At 45.0% G+C, this 20,968-nt stretch overlaps 1 protein-coding gene across 1 annotated transcript in view; it reads left to right on the plus strand.

Annotated features, from left to right (window-relative positions):
- Positions 1-16,921: 16,921 nt before the first annotated feature.
- Armc2 (armadillo repeat containing 2) overlaps positions 16,922-20,968 on the plus strand; it is a 111,699-nt gene continuing 107,652 nt past the window's right edge. Inside the window, exons 1-2 of the mRNA XM_028769076.1 lie at positions 16,922-17,164; positions 20,184-20,256. Coding sequence (XP_028624909.1) covers positions 16,947-17,164; positions 20,184-20,256 — 291 coding nt within the window. The 5' untranslated portion in view covers positions 16,922-16,946. The remainder of the gene's footprint in view (positions 17,165-20,183; positions 20,257-20,968) is intronic.

Here is a 20,968-nt window from a genome sequence, read left to right on the forward strand (position 1 = left end):
ACCAAGAAGGAGTAAAGAAACCACTGTCCCAAAGTTTTACTTGGTGAGCAAACGAGTCTATTACGGTTACTCACGGAAGCACGGATGGCCCAGCGGCAGTTACATCATCCAAAGTCTCCTACATCAGCTAGCAGAGTAGGGAAGCTGCATCCAGGAGCGTGCCCAGTTTGTAGGCAGTGCCACCAAAAAAGCCTCCGCTCCATCGGGATTGCCAGTTGTTTACTGTGGGGGGGATTGTGTGCGAGCCTAGTAGCTTTCTGAGCTTCCTGTGCTTCCTGAACTTTCTAAATCTTCAAGTTTCTCCCTTCCTCTCCACAGAAGGGAATGTTTCAATTTCTAGATAGCTGTACAATATGTAGAGTCTAATGTCCACAATAATGAAGAATTTTCATTTCTCAATAACAAATAGGCAAACAAATGACTCTTTAACATTTCTCCAAGGAAGATACACACACTGATATACACATGAAAGGATGCTCAAGCAGTATCATTAATCTCAATGGAAACGTAAACTAGAACCACCTTACGATATCTCCTCTGCTCACTAGGATGGTTATAATCAAAACCAGGAAACAGGAAGTACCATCCAAAACGTGGAAAATCAGAGCACCCATAACTTGCTGACAAGAATGTAAAATATGGGCTGCTGTGGAGAACGGATTGCAGGCTCCTGAAAATGTTAAGTATGGGGCTAGCAAAATGGCAGGTGGATGATAGTGCTTGCCACCAATCCAGGAAACACGAATTTGATCCCCTGGCACCCGAATGGTAGAAGTGGATAATTGACTCCTGGGAGGTCTCCTCTGGCCTCTCCACGCCCACTGTGGCACAAACACAGGCACATAAACTCACAAATAAATGCAGCTGGAAATGCAGTGCTGAGTGCAGTCAGGAGTAGCGAGATAGACATGTAGCCAGCATGTTAAAGTTAGATCGCGCTCAGCCTGGGCTCTATGGAGAGAGCCTAACTCAAAGCCACGGAATAAGAAAACAAGAAAGTCTCTGACTTAACTTGTCTGCTTATTGCTGGTACGACTCTCATTTCAAGAGAGATCAGCCTATATCTTCAATGAAGACTTACTACCCAGAAGAGCTGAGAAGGGCCTGCAGGCCCTGGGGGTTACTGCCCTCTAAGGCATGAGGCCACACCCCTTTTGTTCAGTTAGTTTCCACAGTCAACCGTGTTTCAATGCTATGGGGGGATAGGGTTGAGATGGCATAGTGGATCAAAGTACTCTCTGCCAGTGAGGCAGGTGATTCCAGATCTTTGAGACCGTGGGCTTCTCAGCTGCAGCTAGCTGGCCAGCAGCCTAGCTCCGGGGTTTAGTGAGAAACCTGTCTCAAGAGAATAAAACAGAGTCATAGGTCAGGATACTGGATGTCCTCTAGCTTCCGAGTTTTCCTGAGGGCACGTGGGCGAACCTGTGAGGTGAGGGGCTGAGGCCCTCTCGGTTTGACAATGGCTATGAGAAGCTCTGTGCAGAAGCAGCAAGGTGCACAGAGGCTCAGGAGAGCACCCCCTCCTACTGAGGGGCAGACAGTAGCCATGTCTAAGTCACTGGCAGGTAGGACAGAGGGGGGAGAGGCAGCCCTAGACTATGGGAAGCAACTTGTTCCTGAGCACATGTACCCTGTGGAGGTTATTGATATGCCAGGATAACTACAGAGACGGGACAGGCAAGCGGATGTGGTGCAGCCCACAGAGGCATTTTTATAGTGGGCAGGCCTACCTGGCTGTTGCCAGGTAACTGTGGGGAGGTGCATACCTGGTTGTTGCCAGGTAACTGTGGAGGTGGAGTTTAGACAGAATACTAATGGTCCTGAGAACAAGGCCTGTGCGTCCAGGAAGGTCCTCTAATGGGACACTGTTCCTCTTGGCATCCTTCTCTTGCCAGCTGCTGCCTCAGTCAGGGTGGACCTGCAGCCGCAGCTGCCTGGAAGTGCTGCAGGAGCCGCTGTAATATACAATCAAGCTTCTTCAAGCCACTTAGCCTGAAGTCTGGCGAGGTTTTACATTGGACACTGGCTGAGTTGAGAGGTGGCATGTGACATTATAGACAAAGGGTTCATCAGGAACCTGGCCCTTCCACTTATTGGAGGTCAGAGAGAGGCGACTCCTCAGTGGGGGAAAGCTGCAGCCCGTGAACAGAGAGGGATAGGACCCCGGAGGAGTCTGGGTCTCTATTCTTGCACCAACTATTGCAATTATACCAAGATCCTTTTCAGAGTTGGGGTTTGAGCTGTCAAAATCAAAACAGAAGCAGAGACAACTTCCTGTTTCCTACCATGCCCTAATAAAAATGATGACAGAACCACAGTTCACGTTAACAACCTCCAAGTGTGTGTGTGTGGGGGGGCACAGCTAGAAAGCGTCAGTTCCCTGCATGGCTCTCTGTGCTGAAATTGACTTTTGCTTTGCAGCTTGGGCCAGACTCTTGGCTTTCAAGTCTCAGAGAGAAATTGCTTTTCTCCACACCACGTCGTGAATAGGTGCCCTGTTTCTTTCTATGATGTTTCCGCTGTGTTTACATCATAACTTCACACTCACAAGTCTTGTGGAGATGACACGGGAAGTGAGGCTGGTTTATTTTTAAACTTTGTATTTTGAGATCTCTGTAGACTCCCGTGCAGTTGTAATAAAAATAATAGACAGAGGTCCCAAGAGGCCCCATCTGTCGTTTGTCTGGTTCCCTGACGGTAAAAGCTGGCAGCGCTGGGATGCACTCACTCACCCAGCTTCCTGATTCGTCATCACAGATCTGGGGCTTCTCCATGTCATGTGCACAGTGTGTCTACTCCTGTGGATCATGAATTGTTGTTGTGCTGTGCTGAAGGAAAGGCCTCTGCGGATCACAGTGTTGGTGAAGAGGGTTTACTATTTGATGACCATACTCTGTCTTCTTGTAGGTGATATGATGCCCTTTTAGCTAGTGTAGTACCTTTTAATCAAGTATTACAAACTCTCACGTGGCTCTCACGCAGTGGAGATGTGTGATAGCTTTACACCTCAGATCCATCCAACCCGGGACCTGCTTAGATGTTTAAACTTCCAGCCGGGCTGCAGTGCCTAGCGATGGCAGTTAAGTAAAATCTTCCCTTTCTTGACTTAAATGCTCCTTCTTGCCATGTTTGCTGAGACATTCCTGGGTGTTCTAGTTAACTTCTCTGTTGCTGTGGGAAGGAGAAGGTTTATCTGGCTCACACTTCTAGTCACAGGTCATCAGCAAGGGAAGTCAGGGTCGGAACTCAACCAAGGACTGGAGCAGAAACCAGGGAGAAACAAGGCTCACCTTGCTGTCTCTGGCTCATGCTCAGCTGGCTTCCTTATGCAACCCAGGGCCACCTGCTCAGGATGGGCTCAGGGTCTCTTCTTTCAATGTTACCATATTGGGGGTTGGTATGGTGCTGCTATGTAATCAAATGCTCAATTCTCTACCCTACGATCTGGTTATCCCAAGACGTACACCAGCTTTTGTTGTGCAAACCTTGCTCCCAAGGTTAAAACTATTGGTTAAATAAAAGTGACTACAGCCAATTACTGGAGGGAATAGAGGTAGGCAGGTTGTCAAGTTACCTCACTGGCGGTTGCAAGTAGGGACCACGAGAGGAAGGAGAAGAGAGAAGGGGGCAGTGTGGGGGAGAAGACAGAGGGTAGTAGAGGGCTCCATTAGTCATGATGCACCAGCAGCATGTGCTCGAGTGAAATGCCTCCCCAGGACTGTTGGCTTACAGATGGTTCCGCTAGGCTCCTCCCAGAGACCCAGCAATGGCTCCTTACCTGTTGCTGCCATGTTCACGTAGCCTGGAGTATAAAAGAATTGCTGGGTTCTCTCTCTTTGCCTCTCTCTCCCTGTTCCTATGTGTTCCCTGCTGACCTCTCTCCCCTTTCTGTCCTTCTTTCTGTCTGTCTCTGTCCCCTGCTTCTCTGCCTTCATCTGCCTTTGTGGCTCTGCTCCCACCTGCCCCTCCCCTTCCCCAGGCCCTCACTCCCCTCCCTTCCCCCAAATAAACCTCCTTATACCAGACCTGTTACATGGCCGAATTATACTTCATAACAAGGACACCAGTCTGCTGGAGCAGGAATAGCCCAGGAAGATTCAAACAGCAATTTGGGGAGCACAGTTGGGGACCGGTAGCCAGTCTGGCATTAGAGAATTAGAATGGGGTAACCCCCCAGTAATTCTGCAGAGCTTAATAAATAGATCATACTCTGAGTCTCACTCATCTGAAGCTCAAGGAGACAAGCATAATTCATATTATTTTACACTGCCACATGGCCAATGATAAGCCATCATCCTGAGTTTCCTGGATGTGGGACCATCTAAAACCATGACAGAAAGTTGGGGTGAAGGGTCAGGGAATGGCAGTAGCCTCTGTTCTGTGAACTTTGTGCACCTAGGAACATAGTCCCACTGAGTCAGGCTGGAAGCCTGGGTTTGCTGTTTTTACCACCAGTGTAGCCGACAAATGACAGTAATAGCAGTGTAGGGTTGGGAAAGTTACTGATTAAATGTAAGCAAAGCTCTTTTAGCATGGGGCCTATTTGCATACAAGTTCCCAGGAAACATTTGTCTTTATAACAAGATGGCAATGCAGGTTGCCTGCTGTGGGGTGGGGGTGGGGTGGGGTCGAGGTGGAGACAAGGACTCTGAGATTTAATTGTGTGGTCAAAGGCCAACACTGAGCACTCTTTTTTTTTTTTTTTTTTTTTTTGGTTTTTCGAGACAGGGTTTCTCTGTGTAGCCCTGGCTGTCCTGGAACTCACTCTGTAGACCAGGCTGGCCTAGAATTCAGAAATCCACCTGGCACTGCCTCCCAAGTGCTGGGATTAAAGGCATGCGCCACCACCGCCTGGCTCTGAGCACTCTTGATAAAGGTGTATGTTAGGTTTCAACCCTGGGACCAGTGGCTGAGGTGCCCATTTAACATATCAAAGCAGACTTGGCTGCCATGTTCTCGATGCATCCCCCAGTCCCCATTACAGGATATGGCTGGAGTACCCTACCTCCTACCTAATGTTCTCCAGCCCAGGGACTGGGCTGCCCTTCCCTATATAATCCAACCATGTTGGATACCCATTCTCTTTATACCTTTGGGCCTCCTGGCTACAGTTCCAGGTTCCTCTCTCCTCCTCTCCCCACATCACCTGGCTGGTGTCACATTCACTCTGGACTGTCCCAGATGTCCTTGCCTATGGCTATGCTTTCCTACACACACACACACACACACACACACACACACACACACACACACAAATTTGTATATATGCATATATATTATATATATAATAAGTGTTCTCCTCCACTATATCTTTCCTTTTTCTTTCTTTCTTTTTTTTTAATCAGGTGGAGAGTGGTCACAGGGTTGTCTTGGAGCAGGAGGACAGAGAGAAGAGGCTCCTGGGATTGGATATCAAGGATTGCACCTCAACTCTGAAATGGGGTTTTCATTTTTAAACCCTGTAGAATGGATTCCCCCTCTGTTCTTTCTGCTCTGAAAGCTAATGGTTTTCTCAAAGGCTCCAGCTCAATGCTTTCCTTGCAGGGCATTTCCTCAGCAGCTCTAGAGAAAAGCCATGGACCCCTCCCATCCTGTGCCATCACCCCCACCCCACCCCACTCTAGGAACTTAATCAAAATGTCAGGGTGGGCACCACACAGAGACGGGGGCAAAGCTCTGCAGACAGTTCTACTGCAGCCAGTGCCAGAGACCATAGCTCACCCCAGGAGTCAGAACCAGAGCCAAACTGGAGAACCAAGGCTTGCCATAATGCCTGAAGGGCTGTTTCAGTTAGAATGAGCAGCCATCAAAATCTCTAAGTGAACTGAAGAGCGCAGACCACTGCCATCCACTTAACAGCCAGCACTCTGTCCTATTGCAGAGATCTCTAGCTTGTCACAGGACACAGCAGCAAGGTGCAGTGGCCTCTTGCCTCAAAACCCAGGGCCAGGAGTTGGAGCTGTAGCTCATTCGGCACAGTGCTTGCCTAGCATGTAAGGAACCCTGGGTCTCGTTCCCAACACATAAAAACAGGATTGTGGCACGTGCCTATAAAGCCAAGCACTTGGGAGTAAGTGGTAGAAGAATCAGGAGTTCAAGGTCACCCTTGGCTGGTAAGTTATCTCCATGGATGGAATGAGCCAATTCAAGCTAAACTAAAGTATATAAAGGCGGGTTTATTGGGAAGCTGCTCTTGGGTGATCTTTACTGGTCCCAGAGAACAAGGCCAGGGAAGTCACCATGGGGGTGGCGGGAGGGGAAGAGAAAGAGTGAGTGAGTACATGCAGGGAGAGAGAGAATGCAGAAGGCTGGGGGAGCAAAGTGTCTGGATTATATAAGGAACAGCTTCTTGGGGAGGGGAAGCCCTGTAAAGTTGGAAATTCAGCATAGAGAGTGGGGCGTACCAGCCATGCCCTGTAACAGGTAGGGACTGAGGGATGCTGGGAGAACCTGGAGGCCAGGTCTGCTTTGGTATGTAAAACGGGTGCCTCAGTTGTCCTGATCTGAATCACAGCATTGTCTACATATTCTAAAGCCAGCCTGGGCTACATGAAACCATCTTAGATCAAAACAAACAACTAAGGACCTTGACTGACTTAGCTTGAATCTTGAATATCCTCCAAAATGTTTGTGCTGTTGAAGGCTTGGTGCCCAGACTGTGCTAATATCAGGAGGAAGTGGAGCCTACTGGGGGGAAGTTCCATCAATATGGGAGCGTATTCTTCAAAGGGATGTGGGGATCCCCTCTTCATCCCATTCCCTTGCTTCCTGGCCACCATGAGGAGAATAGGCCTCCTCAGCCATAAACTTCCATTTTCTTCCTGTCTCTCTGCCTCCTGGCTATCATGGCGTGAACAGACCTCCTTTGTCACGCGCTCCCTCCGTGATATACTATACAAGCCCAAAGCAACAGGGTCAAGAGATCACGGCCTGAAGTTACTGAGACGTCTAACTCTAAATAAGCCTCTCCTTCTGAGTTGACTGTCTCAGTATTTGTCACAGCGCTGGGAGGAGAGTACATGATCAAAATCAGTCATATAAATAGAAACCTTATTCATGTGTACCAGAGGCTAGCAAGTGGCCATGTGACATGGCTCTGGCCAATGGGGTGAAAGAAGAAAACTGCTGAGGGGGAGCTTCTGGGAAGGGGTGTGTGTGGTATGTGTTTGTGTATGTGGGGTTGTATGTATATGTGGGTGTGGGTGTGATGTGTGATGTGTGTGTAGGGGGTATATGTGTATGTGGTGTGTGTGTGCTGCTGGAGATTGATGGCTGTCCTCTATCTGCCCAAAAGGAGAAGCAGAACCAGCATGAACAGATTCCATGGGTCTCTGTCCAGCCAGAAGTGTTACACAACTCAGAAGAGGAGCGAAGAGGTTGGCAGCCTATGGCAGGGGAGTGAACCTGGCCTGACAGGCCGGTCCAAAGTACAGCAGGGAATGCTTTGGGAGAGAGAACTCTTCCCCAAGTGTTACAGCGCAATAAAACAGCCACTCTCAGACAGTCCTGTGAAATAGCTTGTGTGCTTTATTCCATGGGGGCGGGGACTATTAAACACTGAGGATTTAATAGTGGGTAGGATTCAGGGGTGGGCATTTCCTATTGGCTTACTCTAAGATGTTGGTGATGTTCTATTTGCATGGAGAAGGACTTCAGGTGTCTTCCCTATGTGACCAATTGTCATGGTCCTCTCAGTGGGGTTACCTGTCCAGGGCAGGTAGAGGTAGACAGGGGATGGCTCTACTCCTGCTGTTCTCAATTCTGAGATTCACAGGATCTGATCTCACTCAGCCTTACCAGTTAGTTCTTCCGTCTGGTGGCACAATCCACTTGGCCCACAGTTGACCTCAGGGCCTTGTGCCTAATATGGAAGTGCTTCTCCAGCTCCCTCGGACATGCTGTCCTTCCTATTAAACTGATGTAGGTGAAGAGGGTCTGTCCACATTTCTTTCCGGATTCAGGCCACTGTAGGCTGAGAACACGCAGCTCAATGATGCTATAACCATCTGTGACCACACTGGGAGCTATGGCTGACACATGTTAGTCGCTGAGCAACACAGTGGAGCCGTCGTCCACTTCCAGATTAGTGCTAAAGAAATGAGCACATCACAGGCTTGGTATGTAAGCTCCTTTGGGGGAGAATTGTGTGTTATTTGCAGGTGACCACTTTCAAAAGACACTGCAAGGGCAGTAATGTCTCACAGGTGAGCTGGACAGACAGCTGTTTTCTGCTTCTCTTTAAAGACTTCTCTTAAAGTGGGCGAGACACCGCAGCAGGCACATAGGATGAAGCCTTTCGTAGAGTCCCACATCCTCTGGAACACTAGAACACCCTTCCCTCCGACGAAACACTAAGGAGTTACATCCATTTTATTGATGTGGTACCTGAATAGACCCTTCCTCGTTAGGATTGCTGCCAAGTGTTTGAGCTCGGCTGGCTCATGGTCAGGGCTGGCAGAAGAAATGTGGTAAAGTGTGTAAAACTGACATAACTCATAGGTGCACAGGCAACCGCTGAGCCCACTAAACAGAGGTCTGTGGTGTGACCCTTCCAGTTGACGCTTTTAGTCGGTCTCCATAGCTTCCAAATTCCACGAATTTAGTGAATTCTCCTTGCACTGTGAAGTTCTACAGAACAACATTTAAACACATCGGTGCTTCTGAATTTGTATGCAAGGATAACACAAGCTATCAGTTTGATGAATTCTTTACAGGGCTCGTGTGATAAATATAATTAAATGACTGAACATCTTGAAGTGAGTATTAGCATTTTAAGCTGACAGTCCTTATTCCTTTATTCCAGAAGTATTTATTTCCTAAAAGTTACATCTCTGTCATAGTCATAAAATTATGGCAAGGAAGGAGTCTGAACAATTAATGAGCCACTTATTTAATCTGTATCTTTCAAGGGTATACCTAAGAGATAAGTCACAATAAGACATAGATATCAAATACAAGGCATACTTGGTATAAGCTGTGAACTCTATTAGAGTTTGCAAATAAAAGTCATTTACAGTTTATATTCTTTTGCATTGTGTGTGTGCATGTGTGTGTATGAGTGTGCATGTGCATGTGTGTGTGTGTGTATGCACAAGTGCCCCCCGGAGCTGGAGTTCTAGGAGGTTGTAAGCCACTATATGTAGGTACTGGGAGCCAAACTCTGGTCTTTTGCAAGAACCACAAGCACTTGTAACTGCTGAGCCGTCTCTCCAGCCCCACCCTACCTCTGCTTGTATTTTTATATCAGAGAACAAATATTTATATTGTCAGTTTAGCACTTACAGAATCCTCCTGTTAACTCAAAATCCAGAAGTTCAGTAGGGGCATTATGAAGTGAAGTTTCTGAAGTTTCTCTTGATGCCTAGAGCCCATCGCAGGCTAGGGAGAGCCTCTCACTACTGGACTGAAAGATTCCATTCATGTATGTACAATGGTACGACAGTCCCATGGCCTTTGGTACTAAGAACACCAGTTCACATGTCCCTTTGCTAGCTGCACGCTATAAACAGATTACTTAAACTTCTGAATCTACAATTTCAAATTCAAATAGAGGACTGGAGAGATGGCTCAGTGGTTGAGAGCACTGGCTGTTCTTCTGGAGGACCCGGGGTTCAATTCCCAGCACCTACATGGCAGGTCACAACTGTCTGTGACAGGAGATCCGACATTCTTACTCAGACACATAGTCAGAACACCAATATACATGAAATAAGAATAAATAAATAAATAAATAAATAAACCATCAAATTCAAATAACTTTTCCAGATTATTGTGAACTCCAAATAAGAGGGCAGAAGGAAATGCTCCAAATGAAATCAATTTGGAAATTATAAATAAGACTCTATAAATATATTATAACTAATCATTTCTCCTTAAGGTCTATAAAACACAATTTAGTCATTGCATCTTTACAAAATCCCACCTGTGCAGAATTCTGGAGGAACAGCCAAGTCACACAGGACTCTGTGTAGTAGCCTAAATATCTCCCCATAGACTGTTTTACTGTAAAGTAAGGTATATGGGATTTATCACTTCAAGTAATTATTTCCTATAACTCTGTCTCTGTCATTTTTTTTTTGGTTATTCTAGCCTTCTTGGCTGATATCTGGTCTACTGGGTTGACTGGCTTTTTATTTCAATGGTATGCTTACAAGGTCTAGTTTAGACATTTTAGACACAAGACCATAGCTAACAAGTATTGATAAAAACCTGTTTGGTTTTGATGCTTTGTTTTGTCTTTTGAGACAAAGTCTCACTGTGCAGCTCATTCTAGTTTGGAACTTGTAGTAATCCTCTTGTCTAAGCTTCTCGAATGCTGGGATTGTAGGTCTGAGGCACGTCTGTTTTACAGGTCTGTAAGCTGGCGGTGCCGTGGAGATGATCATTAGAGTGAAGAGTCATCTACTGCAACTTTTGGGAAGGCTCACTGTGGACTTAAATCTGGGGTGAGCAGAAGATGCAAGAGGAATTTCTACTGGCTATCGATATACTCATTGTTTTTCACCCAACATCATTCAGAAAGATGTTGAGGTTGAGTTAATATCAGATTACCAGTCACTTAATAACAAAACATTTAGAAAAGTCTAATTCACCATGAAGGGTCAGCCACCAAGAGACCCAAATGGACTTAAATGTCATCACATCTCAAAAACTGTGAGATCAAATCACTACTCGTGCTTTCTATGCAGCAGGCAGTGTCTTTCTGCAGAGCTGAGTCTGGTGACTCACAAATGGGACTTCATAGGCTAGATCCCGCTCCCAGTGAAAAAGAATATTCAGCTCAGGGTCCTAAATGTCATCAGCGATTGAGTTTTCTTTGTCTGTGATGAGGGACATCTTGTTTAAGCACTTGGAAAACCTTTATTCTCTTTATGTTCCAGGTGTCATTTCTCATCAAATGTAGTATCTGTGCGAAATAGATACAATTTTGTTATTCTTTACAAGACACTTGGCACCGTGGGATATGGCATTTTTCCAGTGTTGACAACACTTGCTCTGATAATCTCTATATTTATACCGTACTGTAAATCTAGAGTGTATGCTTCTCTTGTATTTAACCAGTGTTATCCAATGATCCAGTGTAGGAGCAAACAGAATTTGAAATAGAAACACATACACGGGACTCTTTTTTTTTTTTCTTCTCCCGTTGGGCTGTAGTGATACAGTAAGAACACGCAGCGACTAGCCATAGCAACCCTACACTTAAATCGCTCTTACCTGATCTGACCTTGGGTCGCTAGCTGCTCTGTTGTGAGCTCGCTCTACAAATTGTTGTGCGCTGCTGGAACGGAAGGAGTTAACAATCTCCAACAGGTTAGCATTCATTGCTGCACCCACAGCTCTTTACATTTATTTTGCTATAACCCAACATTCAGCTATTTGCACACAGGGATAACACCCTCTCCCTTATGCAGAAGAGATGAGATGCTAAGGAACCGGTTGCAGGTGGACGTTGACATCCATAATCAGTAACCGACTCTTTCCCAAAACACTAACTTGTTCCTCTGCTTGTTGTTTAATAGTCTTGGAGATCCCACGGGGAGAAACAAACATGGTTGAACACATTGCTAATGTAAAAGAAGACAACCCCCACTCCACCGACCCATGCCATTCCCCCGTGGGAATGCTCCTGCCTGCGCTCCGGCACGAGCCGTCGCCACGCCTCGACGCTGCTACGCGTGCGTGGCTGGCGGGATTGGCGCAGGCTCAGTGGCGGAGAGTGGAGCAGGGCCGCCCCGCCCTGCCCCGCCCCTCCTCCTGGTCCCTGCTGCCCTGCGAGAGCGTCTGCTCTCCGCCGGGGTCTGAGTGTCTAGCGTTAGCCACAGGTGTTTTGAGTCGAGCCCGGAGTCCCCTACCCATCACCTACTCCAGCGCATCCCTCATCGCTCCGCGGCGCCCCGGATCTGTAGGCTGACCGCCAGGCCTGCAGCAAAAGGTGGTTTGTGTACAGTTACCATGGAGACGCTAGCCAGCGGGGCAAAGGCAGTGCGCGGGAGGGCGGGAGGGCAAGGTGAGGATGCTGAGGCCCTCGACCCTTACCTGGACCGGTGGAGGAGCGGGCTTTGCCGGGAGTGGGAGAGCAGCTGTGCGTGCGGGAGGTGAGGAGTCCCCGCAGGTTCTCCAGGGACCCCTCCTGCAGTCATTCTCTCTTCTGTCCCCCACATAGGGTCGAGTGGTGCTGCTGCATACTCTCGGTCAGCACAGCTGTCAGCTTCTGTAACAGTAAGCGTTTAGTCAGTTGCCTGGTATTTAACAGGAACTCAGCAACACTGGTTGAATGAGAGAGTGGTAGACTACGGGACTTTGTGGAGGCAGGCGACCTAGCCAAGGTTACACAGAACAAACTAGGATTTTTCTAGGTAACAAATGAGTCCTCAATAAAGTGTATGTGGAACAATATTAATTACACCGTATGTGTTCAGAATGGCTCATCTGACCCACACCATGAGTATTACAGCGGGTTCTTCCATCTCGACTTCATATTCGTTTCATTTGGTAGAAAATAAGTCACACAATTTGTATCCCATTTTTGTGAATCCCTAAGGTTCTGACTAGCAGTTTGGGTAGATTTTGGATAACTGATATCCAGATAAAAACACTGTTTTAATCAAGGATGGTATCCTCTAGTTGAAAATTTTAACTTATACTGTGCATGAAGACATGGAACAAATAATCATTCTCTTTTGTGATTTCTCTTGTTGGTGCACTTTTTCATTCACAAGAAGATCTTTATCACCCAGCACTTGGACAGTAGTTCTTAGTATTTCTAAGGGCTAGCATTGTATTAGGGCATTTGGACCATTTTGTGTAATGCTGAAAACTAGAGTTAGTCACTATCCATCCTTTTAACAGAAGAGAACACAGGCATAGAGATGTCCAATACTCTTCAAGGTCACAGAGCTGCAGACCCTCAGAGGACTTAACACTCCCTCTGACATAACATCCCAGAACCATAACACAATCACACTACAGAGTCTTAATTTTCTAAGACTTCCTGTCCAATAGGAGCAAGTTCATGCTACCAGAGATGACAACTGATACAGCAATAATATGTTACCTTTCTTGTACCTGTTTGGATGCTCATTTAACACCAAAGTAATTCAGTCATGAGAAGGATCCTGCGTGTTTGATTTGCTGGGGAAAAAGTGTGCACCTGCAAACCCTAATGTTGGCAATGCTGTCTTTAACATGAAAGAGGTGGCTTTCATGTTAGCTCTGGTGGCTATTGGTGGCAACAGTAAAGATAGGGGTTTTAAAAGATATATTTATTCTTGTTTTACGTGTATGAATGTTTGCCTGTATATATGTGTGTGTATGGTGTACTTGTAATGCCCTCTGAGCTGTTGGGCCTCAAATACCTACTGTGCTCCTGATTCTTGGTTCACTCACTTTTTTTCTCCTCTGGGGACGCTGTCACATCCTTAAAGTCAGCCCATTTTCCAGAACCTAGCTCAAGTGCCGTTACCTCCATAAGCCTGCCAGGGTCTCTCTCTCAGTCTGAAATCATTTCCTGTTTTGGTAATCACATGGCCACTTATGCCCATTGTCATCACCCCCTTGATTTCTTCCTTATACTGAAATTGTTTGGATGCAAGTAAGACTGTTACTCAGCTGGTGCACTCTGAGAAGGCTGGCCTTGTTGGGAAAACGTTGGGGTGTCTTTATACTAATAGGGAAGTAGTTGCAACCCACAGCCTCTAAACATGGCCTCCTATGGCCTAAGTCTATAAAAGCGTGGCTGTCAGCCCTGGGCATATCATAGCTTTCCTTTCACTAATGCTATGAGTCTACCTACCTCATGGGATTGTCACACGTTTGTTAATGAAGTGCTCAAGAGGAGTAAACACTTCACTAACGTCAGTGATCAGCTTGCTCAGAGCAAAAGGAAACATTGCTGTGTCAGATGATCATCTCTGGTAGAGTCAACTTGCTCCCGTTGGCAGGAAGGCTTTTAGAAAGTTAAGACTCTGTACTGTGATTGTGTTATGGTTCTGGGATGCTATGTTGTAAATAGATGTCCATAGCTAATGTAAATAGCTAATTGGTTTTCAAGTTGACAAAAACCCACTGATAATAACTTGTAACCTAACCACTATAAAGAATATCCTCTTTAGCAGAAGAACCACAATTATAACCAGTTTATTCTCACTGTTAAATGTTTCCAAGTTTGATTTAGCTGATAATGTTAACATTAATGTAATAACCAAAGAAAAAATGGTATGGCTCATATCATTGCACCTGTTCTTCCTAATATCAAAGTGGGGCTTGGGAGGAGACGGAAGGCTGTGAACATGTATCTAGGAGGCCAGAAGAAGGCACTGAATGGCCAGGGACTAAGGTTGCAGACAGGTGCGATTCACCATGTTGGTGCTGGGAACCAACTGGCTGGACCACCACTCCAGCGCCCACACTTTTCTTTGTAATCCCTTTATGTACATTTTTTCCCTCACAGTCTGATTACCTGTAGCCCTTCCTCCCCCCTTTTTTTTGGTTTTTTGAAACAGTATTTCTCTGTGTAACAGCCCTGGCTGTCCTGGAACTCTCTTTGTAGACTAGACTGACCTCAAACTCACAGAGATCTGCCTGCCTCTGCCTCCCAAGTGCTGAGATTAAAGGCATGTACCACCATGCTTAGCTTAGGCCCAGATATTTTACAGAACTCTTAGAAAGGGACCTGAGTTCTTGCTCAACTGTTCTATGCACTTTTCGATGCAAACTGAAAGCCAGCCAGAAAAACAAAACAAACCAAACTGTGGGTTAGGAGCAAGAAGGCTTTCTTACTCCCCAAAGCACTCTGTTGAATCCTTATTAGTTTTGCCTGATTCCCTCTGGGCGTTGCTGGACTCATTAGTGCTGTGTGAGGCCAGAGGCGTAGACACAACCTGATTTAGTGTTTGGAGAGAAACCTCTTAACTGCGGAGAAACTTCTCAGTGACTCTCATGATTTCAAATTAGCATGGCTCCTGTTTCCTTTTGTGGGTATCAGGGATCAAAGTTAGGCCTTTCACCTTCCGAGTGCACACTCCACCACTGAACTGTACCCCAAGCCTCGTGAGGAGAAGACCCTTTTAAAATCAACACACCTGCCATGAACACTTAAGTTGTATTCTGTGAGGCTGACTTCATATCATACATCAAAAATAATATACATAGGTATATATTAATATATATAAGGTGCAAATAAATATATACAGATATATGGATATCTAAAATATTTTATATATTTCCAAAAAAATCTCATTGAAAATTGTTGATAATCTAATCCTGTCAGGAGTGCTAGGGTAAAGTGTCTTGGGCTGCCATACTTTAGTTGTATTATTATCTATGACTCTAGAGTCCTTGTTTAAACTCAAATCCTGAATTAAAAGGCCCCCTAAAACAGAATTGCTCCTGGAAGGACTGCAGCTTTAGTGTCGCACCTGGTGTTCATATGGGAAGAGTTACATTGTGTGTTCAGAAACTTGTTGGGTGGAGCCGACTAGTACTAACGTTGTTTCTGTCTGTTGTTGTGGGAACCCTCAATGTGAAGGACATGATGTGGCAGACTTCTCTGTCTAGGGGATCCCTTGCTCATGGAAGTGGGATCTTTTCTGTCCCATTTTGTCCAGTCCCCCATCCCATCTCATTCAAACCACCCCCCCTTTCTTAGTACAAACCAGGTGAAATACCCGAATAATGGAGGTGCATTGTGTAGGGTTAGGGTTTGTGTTTGTTTGTTTTTTAAGAATTGGAGGTTTTATTTAAAATAACAAATAGCTTGATACCAGAATAAGTTTTTTAAAAGTCTGGACCACTGTCAAGTTAGGCTGATCTCTGTGGGCCACAATGGACCACTGTCATTTTAGGCTTTGGTATTTGAGAAGGATCTGCTGTCACCAGGTCCTGCTGCATGGCCTTAGGTCTTTGAACAAGATAGGCTGGGAAAGGAAAGCTAGATATTAATACTTGGTATTTAGCCACCAAGGACAATATCTTAAATTGAAGATGATTTGAATTAATTCATTCAAAAATAAAATACACAGTACAGAAACGAGCCATTCTTGGGGGTGGGTGGTATTAGAAAAGCAAATGCAATTTGGTAGGACACCAAAGCCCTATGTAAGTCCTTTGTGTGTGTGTGGGGGGGGGGAAGCTTAGTTGAAACTTTTAAGAAAACTCCTAGCACTTACAGTAGGTTTATGGATATGAGATAGGGGTTGGATCTGGGGCTGGGGTCATGGCTCGGTAGAGGAACATTTGCCTGGCAGCAGTAGATCCTGGCTTTGGTCCGTGTGTGTGTGTGTGTCTGTGTGTGTGTGTGTGTGTTGTGAATAATGATGGGTCCTTTTTGCCTTTTTTCTCCCCTAGACATCTTTTCTTCAACTGCGTAACAGCACCACTGTGCAGCTCATAATTTTGATAGCTACCCTCCCATCTTTGCCCTCTAACTGCTTGGCTTTTTAACTATAAATTACTTATGGTGTGTGTGTTACATGTTAATATGTATACATGTATGCACAGGTGCATTTGCCTGTTGAGGTGCATGTGGGAGCCAGGGAGTTGACATGAAGATATTTCCCTCAATCATTTGTCCACCTTAATTTTTGAGATATGACTTCTCACTAAACTTGGAGACTGCTGTTTGGGCAAGTCTGTCCGGCCAAGAGCCCCTGGGATTGGCTTGCCTCAGCCTCCCGGCACTGGGGCTGCAGACACATGCTTCCTTCGATGGACACTGGGGCTCAGGAGTTGGTTCCTCATGCTGGTGCAGATAGCACGTAATTCACTGAGACACCTCTCTCCCAGCCCCTCTGTGTGTTTCTTTCTAGCTGTATGTATAGAGGAGTAGCTTAGTGTACGGATGGGTACACCTCTTTCTACAATACTGGATAAAAAATAGTTTGTGTTTATTGTATCATATATCTGCAGGGTGTGTCTCTGAAGACCATTTTAATTTAAAAGGAAAGATGCTGTCTTCCAATGACCAGAAGCTAGAAAAGCTGGATTCCTTTTATCGACCTCCAGTGTCCAAACAAAAGACGAGTGCAGAAATCATAAGCGAAGCACGGAATGCCTTAAGAGCAGTTAGAACCCAAAGACCATTCACACCCCGTGAAGAACAAAGGAAGCTATTTGGGCCTGCCTCATCAAGAACCCCAGAAAACAGGCCGCCTTCGTCCTTCAGGTACTGATGCTTGGCTTTGTTGTATACACAGATGTTTAGGCCACCAGATTACATGTTTCCTATCTATCCTTCCCTCCCACAACCCCTGCCAATTGTTGATCATTTTACTACCTCTAAAGTCCTGGGTTTCCCCTGGACAATACAGCAGGCATCATGCCTGCCCTGCGGAGTCCTTTCTAATTGGCTTCTCTCACTTAGGAATTTGAACTCACGCTTCCTCGCTTCCTTGCTTCCTCCATGGTTTTCCGTGGCTTGCTAGCTCATTTCTTTTTAGCACCTAATAAAGTTTCATCATCTGATTGTGCCATAGTCCCACGCTTGAGTTACTTCTCCTGTAGGTTCCCTATCCTCATTCCGTGTCCATCAGCACACTAATCCTCCACATGCACGGTTTTAGGTAGATACATGGCTTCAGATGCCTTGGGTAACTGCCAAGGACCCTGTGGCTGGCTCAGATGGTGAGATTATGTTTGCTTTTAAAAGAAAGTGCCAAACTGACCTCCACAGTGGAAGTGGCTTCCCTCTGTGTGTTCTGAAGGGTGCTAGGTGAGCAATGCTGGTCTGCTGCATCCCCCTGCCCCCTTCCCCCAGCACTCTCTCTGGACTTCTGCTCTTCAGGAGGTGTGTAGCAGTATCTTGTGCCGATCTTTCCCTGGTGAGGTGACGCACAGCATCTTATCACACCCTTGTGTACCATCTGTGTTGTCTTCTTTGGTCAGGCATCTGTTCAAGACTATGACCTAGTTTCTAAATTGGGTTGTTTGTGCTCCTGATGAGATTTAGGAATTCTTTGAGTAGCCTGGATGGCCGTCTTTCATCTTATCCATCCTTTGAAGGTTTTTTTTTTTTTCTACCAGATTTGGAATTCTTACTCTGTTGACTGTCTTCTACAGAGCAGATGTTTTTAATTTTAGTATAATTTAGCTGATCAGCTTTCTGTCCTGGAGCATGACGTCAGTGCTGTATATAAAAGTCATTACTGTATCCACGTTTATCTTGACTTTCTTCAATGCTATCTGGTAGAAAATTTCAGATATTTGAGTCTGAATTTGAGTTAATTTCTATGCTGGGTGTGAAATCTGCCCCACCACTGTGTGTGTGTGTGTGTGCGTGCATGCATGTGTTGGGAAGATTATCTTTCTGCCCTGCACAAAGTCACTGAATTACAATGGTTCAATGCGTAGTTTCACTTTATGATGTTGTAGAAGTGCTGTGTACTCAGGAGAATCTAGACTTTGAATTTTGATCCTCTCCTGGGCTAGACACATAGTGGGATACACTCTGGGGATGCTGGGCAGCAGTGGGCAGCTGCAGCTCCCGGCTGGCCTGAGATCACCAGGGTAAACAACTCAATCTGTAGTGTGCTGCCTTGATAAGCTCTGATACAGGTAGGTTGGGTGCACTGAGTACATTTGACTTAATAGCATTTTCAACGTGGGAAGTTCATAGGTCTATAGATCCCTGTAAGCCAAGGAGTGCGTCCGTCGCCTTAGCTCGTCTGGCGGCCATCATTTAGCTGTGTTTGTAGGTCTGTCTCTGTTTCTTTCACCAGTGTAGTGGTCTTGTTATTGGCATTATGGTTATGGCATGTTTTAAAGTCAGGTAGTGTCCCTCTTTTCAATCAGCCCTTTTTTTAGTATTATCATTCTTTATTTTGGGTCTTTTGCCTCTGCCTATACACTGCAGAATCAACTTATTAATACAAAATAACTTGGTAGGACTTTAAGATTGCATTGAATCTGTAGGGTAAGTTGGAAGCAACATCTTTAAAACAAAACTTTATTGTAAATAGTGCTTCAATTTTAAAAACTAACAATGTAACAATGTTACATCTTCTATTGATGAAAATAGTCTTTCTCTCCAGTTAGTTCTCCATTGATAACTTTCATTGAGTTATGTTGCAGATCATGTATGCTTTTGTGGTTTTACAGCTAAGCACTTCAGTTATTATATCACAGTTTCATTTCAGCTTCTACCTGTCTATCCATGTAGGGAAACTGACTTGTCTTAATCTTGTGTCCTGCAACCCTACTATAATCAACTATTTGTCCCAGAAGGGTTTCAATTTGGTCAATTCCGTATTCTTTTCTGTGAAGATAACAACTCTGTCTTCAAACAAAGTTAGCTTGTTTCTTCATCCCAATCTGCCTTTTATTTCTTTTTCCCTGTCTTGATGAATTAACCCTGCCTTCCAGTGTGCTGCTGAATTAACCCTGCCTTCCACACTATCATGGAGGAACCCTTGTCTTGCTCTTAAGCTTAGTGGGAAAGCTTCAGGTTCCTCCCAGAAAGCATGATGTTAGCTGTGGGATGTTTGTAGACATTTTTTACCAAGAATTTTTCAGCACAATTGTTTTTAAAGTTTGACTTTTGACCAAGATTCCTAAAGATAATTCTAGACATTGGATAAAGTGACTTAGTTTGGAATGAAATAGTTAATAGTGACAGTCATACCAAGTTTATAAACTTATAAGAAAAGGTTTTTTAAAAAATATATACATTTTTTTGATTATTGTTACTCTTATTACTTAAGGCAAGGTCTCAGGTAACCCTGCTGGTCTGCAACTTGCTGTGTAATCAAGAAGGTCTTTGAACTACTGATCTTCCTGCCTCAGCCTTCTAAATATTGCAATTACAAGTTACTGCCATATCACTCGGTTTTGTGCAGTGCTGGAGACTGAACCCAAGACTTTATGCATGCATGGCGAGCACTGGACAAACTGAGCCACACCGTGGTCCCTCTCCTCTTTATCATTGAAAATTTTCATTTAAGACTGTGTCCTGAATACTGGGAATACAGATCCATGCCACCATGTCTAGTTCATTACTCTGTATTATTAGTCTTCCTAAAAACAACAGGAAAACTGTTAGCGGCTTTGAGTGTTGCGACCACTTTAAATTGCCTTTTCTCAGTGCTTCTGCATTGTATGCCTTTACTTGTTTTTCAGCTAGTTTTCTAGCATATACTAGAAACATAAGTCCTTCACAAACTAACCCTCTCGATCATCTCTTCTGCTAGCCTTCATGCATCCAGCTTTGAGTTAACTGATTCCAAGCCTATCTCTGGGACTCGTCTCAGGCCGCTTGAGCTGGTGAGTACTGTCTGTCACCACCACTGAGTGATATGACACAAATTTGGCCCCCAAAACTAGAAGTCAGCACTTGTACTGCCAAGGATATTATTATGTAGTCCCAAGTGTATTAATAATTTAATTAATAATTAAAGCCGATGCCTTTACAGTTTTTAAATATAATGCTTAGGATCTAATGAAATGCTTCTGTAGCTCAATTGTAGTATTATAATAAAGAAGAATTAGAGTAATTTACTAAATAATATTTCATAATATGTTTGTTGTCTAAAAGATATATTATTTTTGTTTTAACATTATATATATACATATATATGCAGTTTATATACCTATATACATATATACATGTATTTAAAATGTAAATTATACATAAATGTTTATATGTATATAAAGAGACAGAGACAGACTTACTACAAAAGAAAATACAACCAAACAAAAATCCCTATTCTTTGTTATCCTTGCCCCAGTGGGTTTCTTCTGGCACTTTGTTTGTTATTGACTCTAGATTTTTAAACACCACCTTGTCTGCTGCTGCCATCTCTCGCTTGGCAAGCCCCCCCCCCCCCCCCCCTCCCCCCCGGCCCCCCCCCGGCAGAGCTTCCAAGCATGGTACACCAGCCATGCTCTTTCTTCCTGCCCTGCTGCTGTTCCACACAGATACACTGTACCCTTGCTGTTCCACACAGATACACTGTATCCTTGCTGTTCCACACAG

This window comes from Grammomys surdaster, unplaced genomic scaffold (assembly GCF_004785775.1).
Source record: "Grammomys surdaster isolate TR1022 unplaced genomic scaffold, NIH_TR_1.0 190, whole genome shotgun sequence".
Lineage (NCBI taxonomy): Eukaryota > Metazoa > Chordata > Mammalia > Rodentia > Muridae > Grammomys > Grammomys surdaster.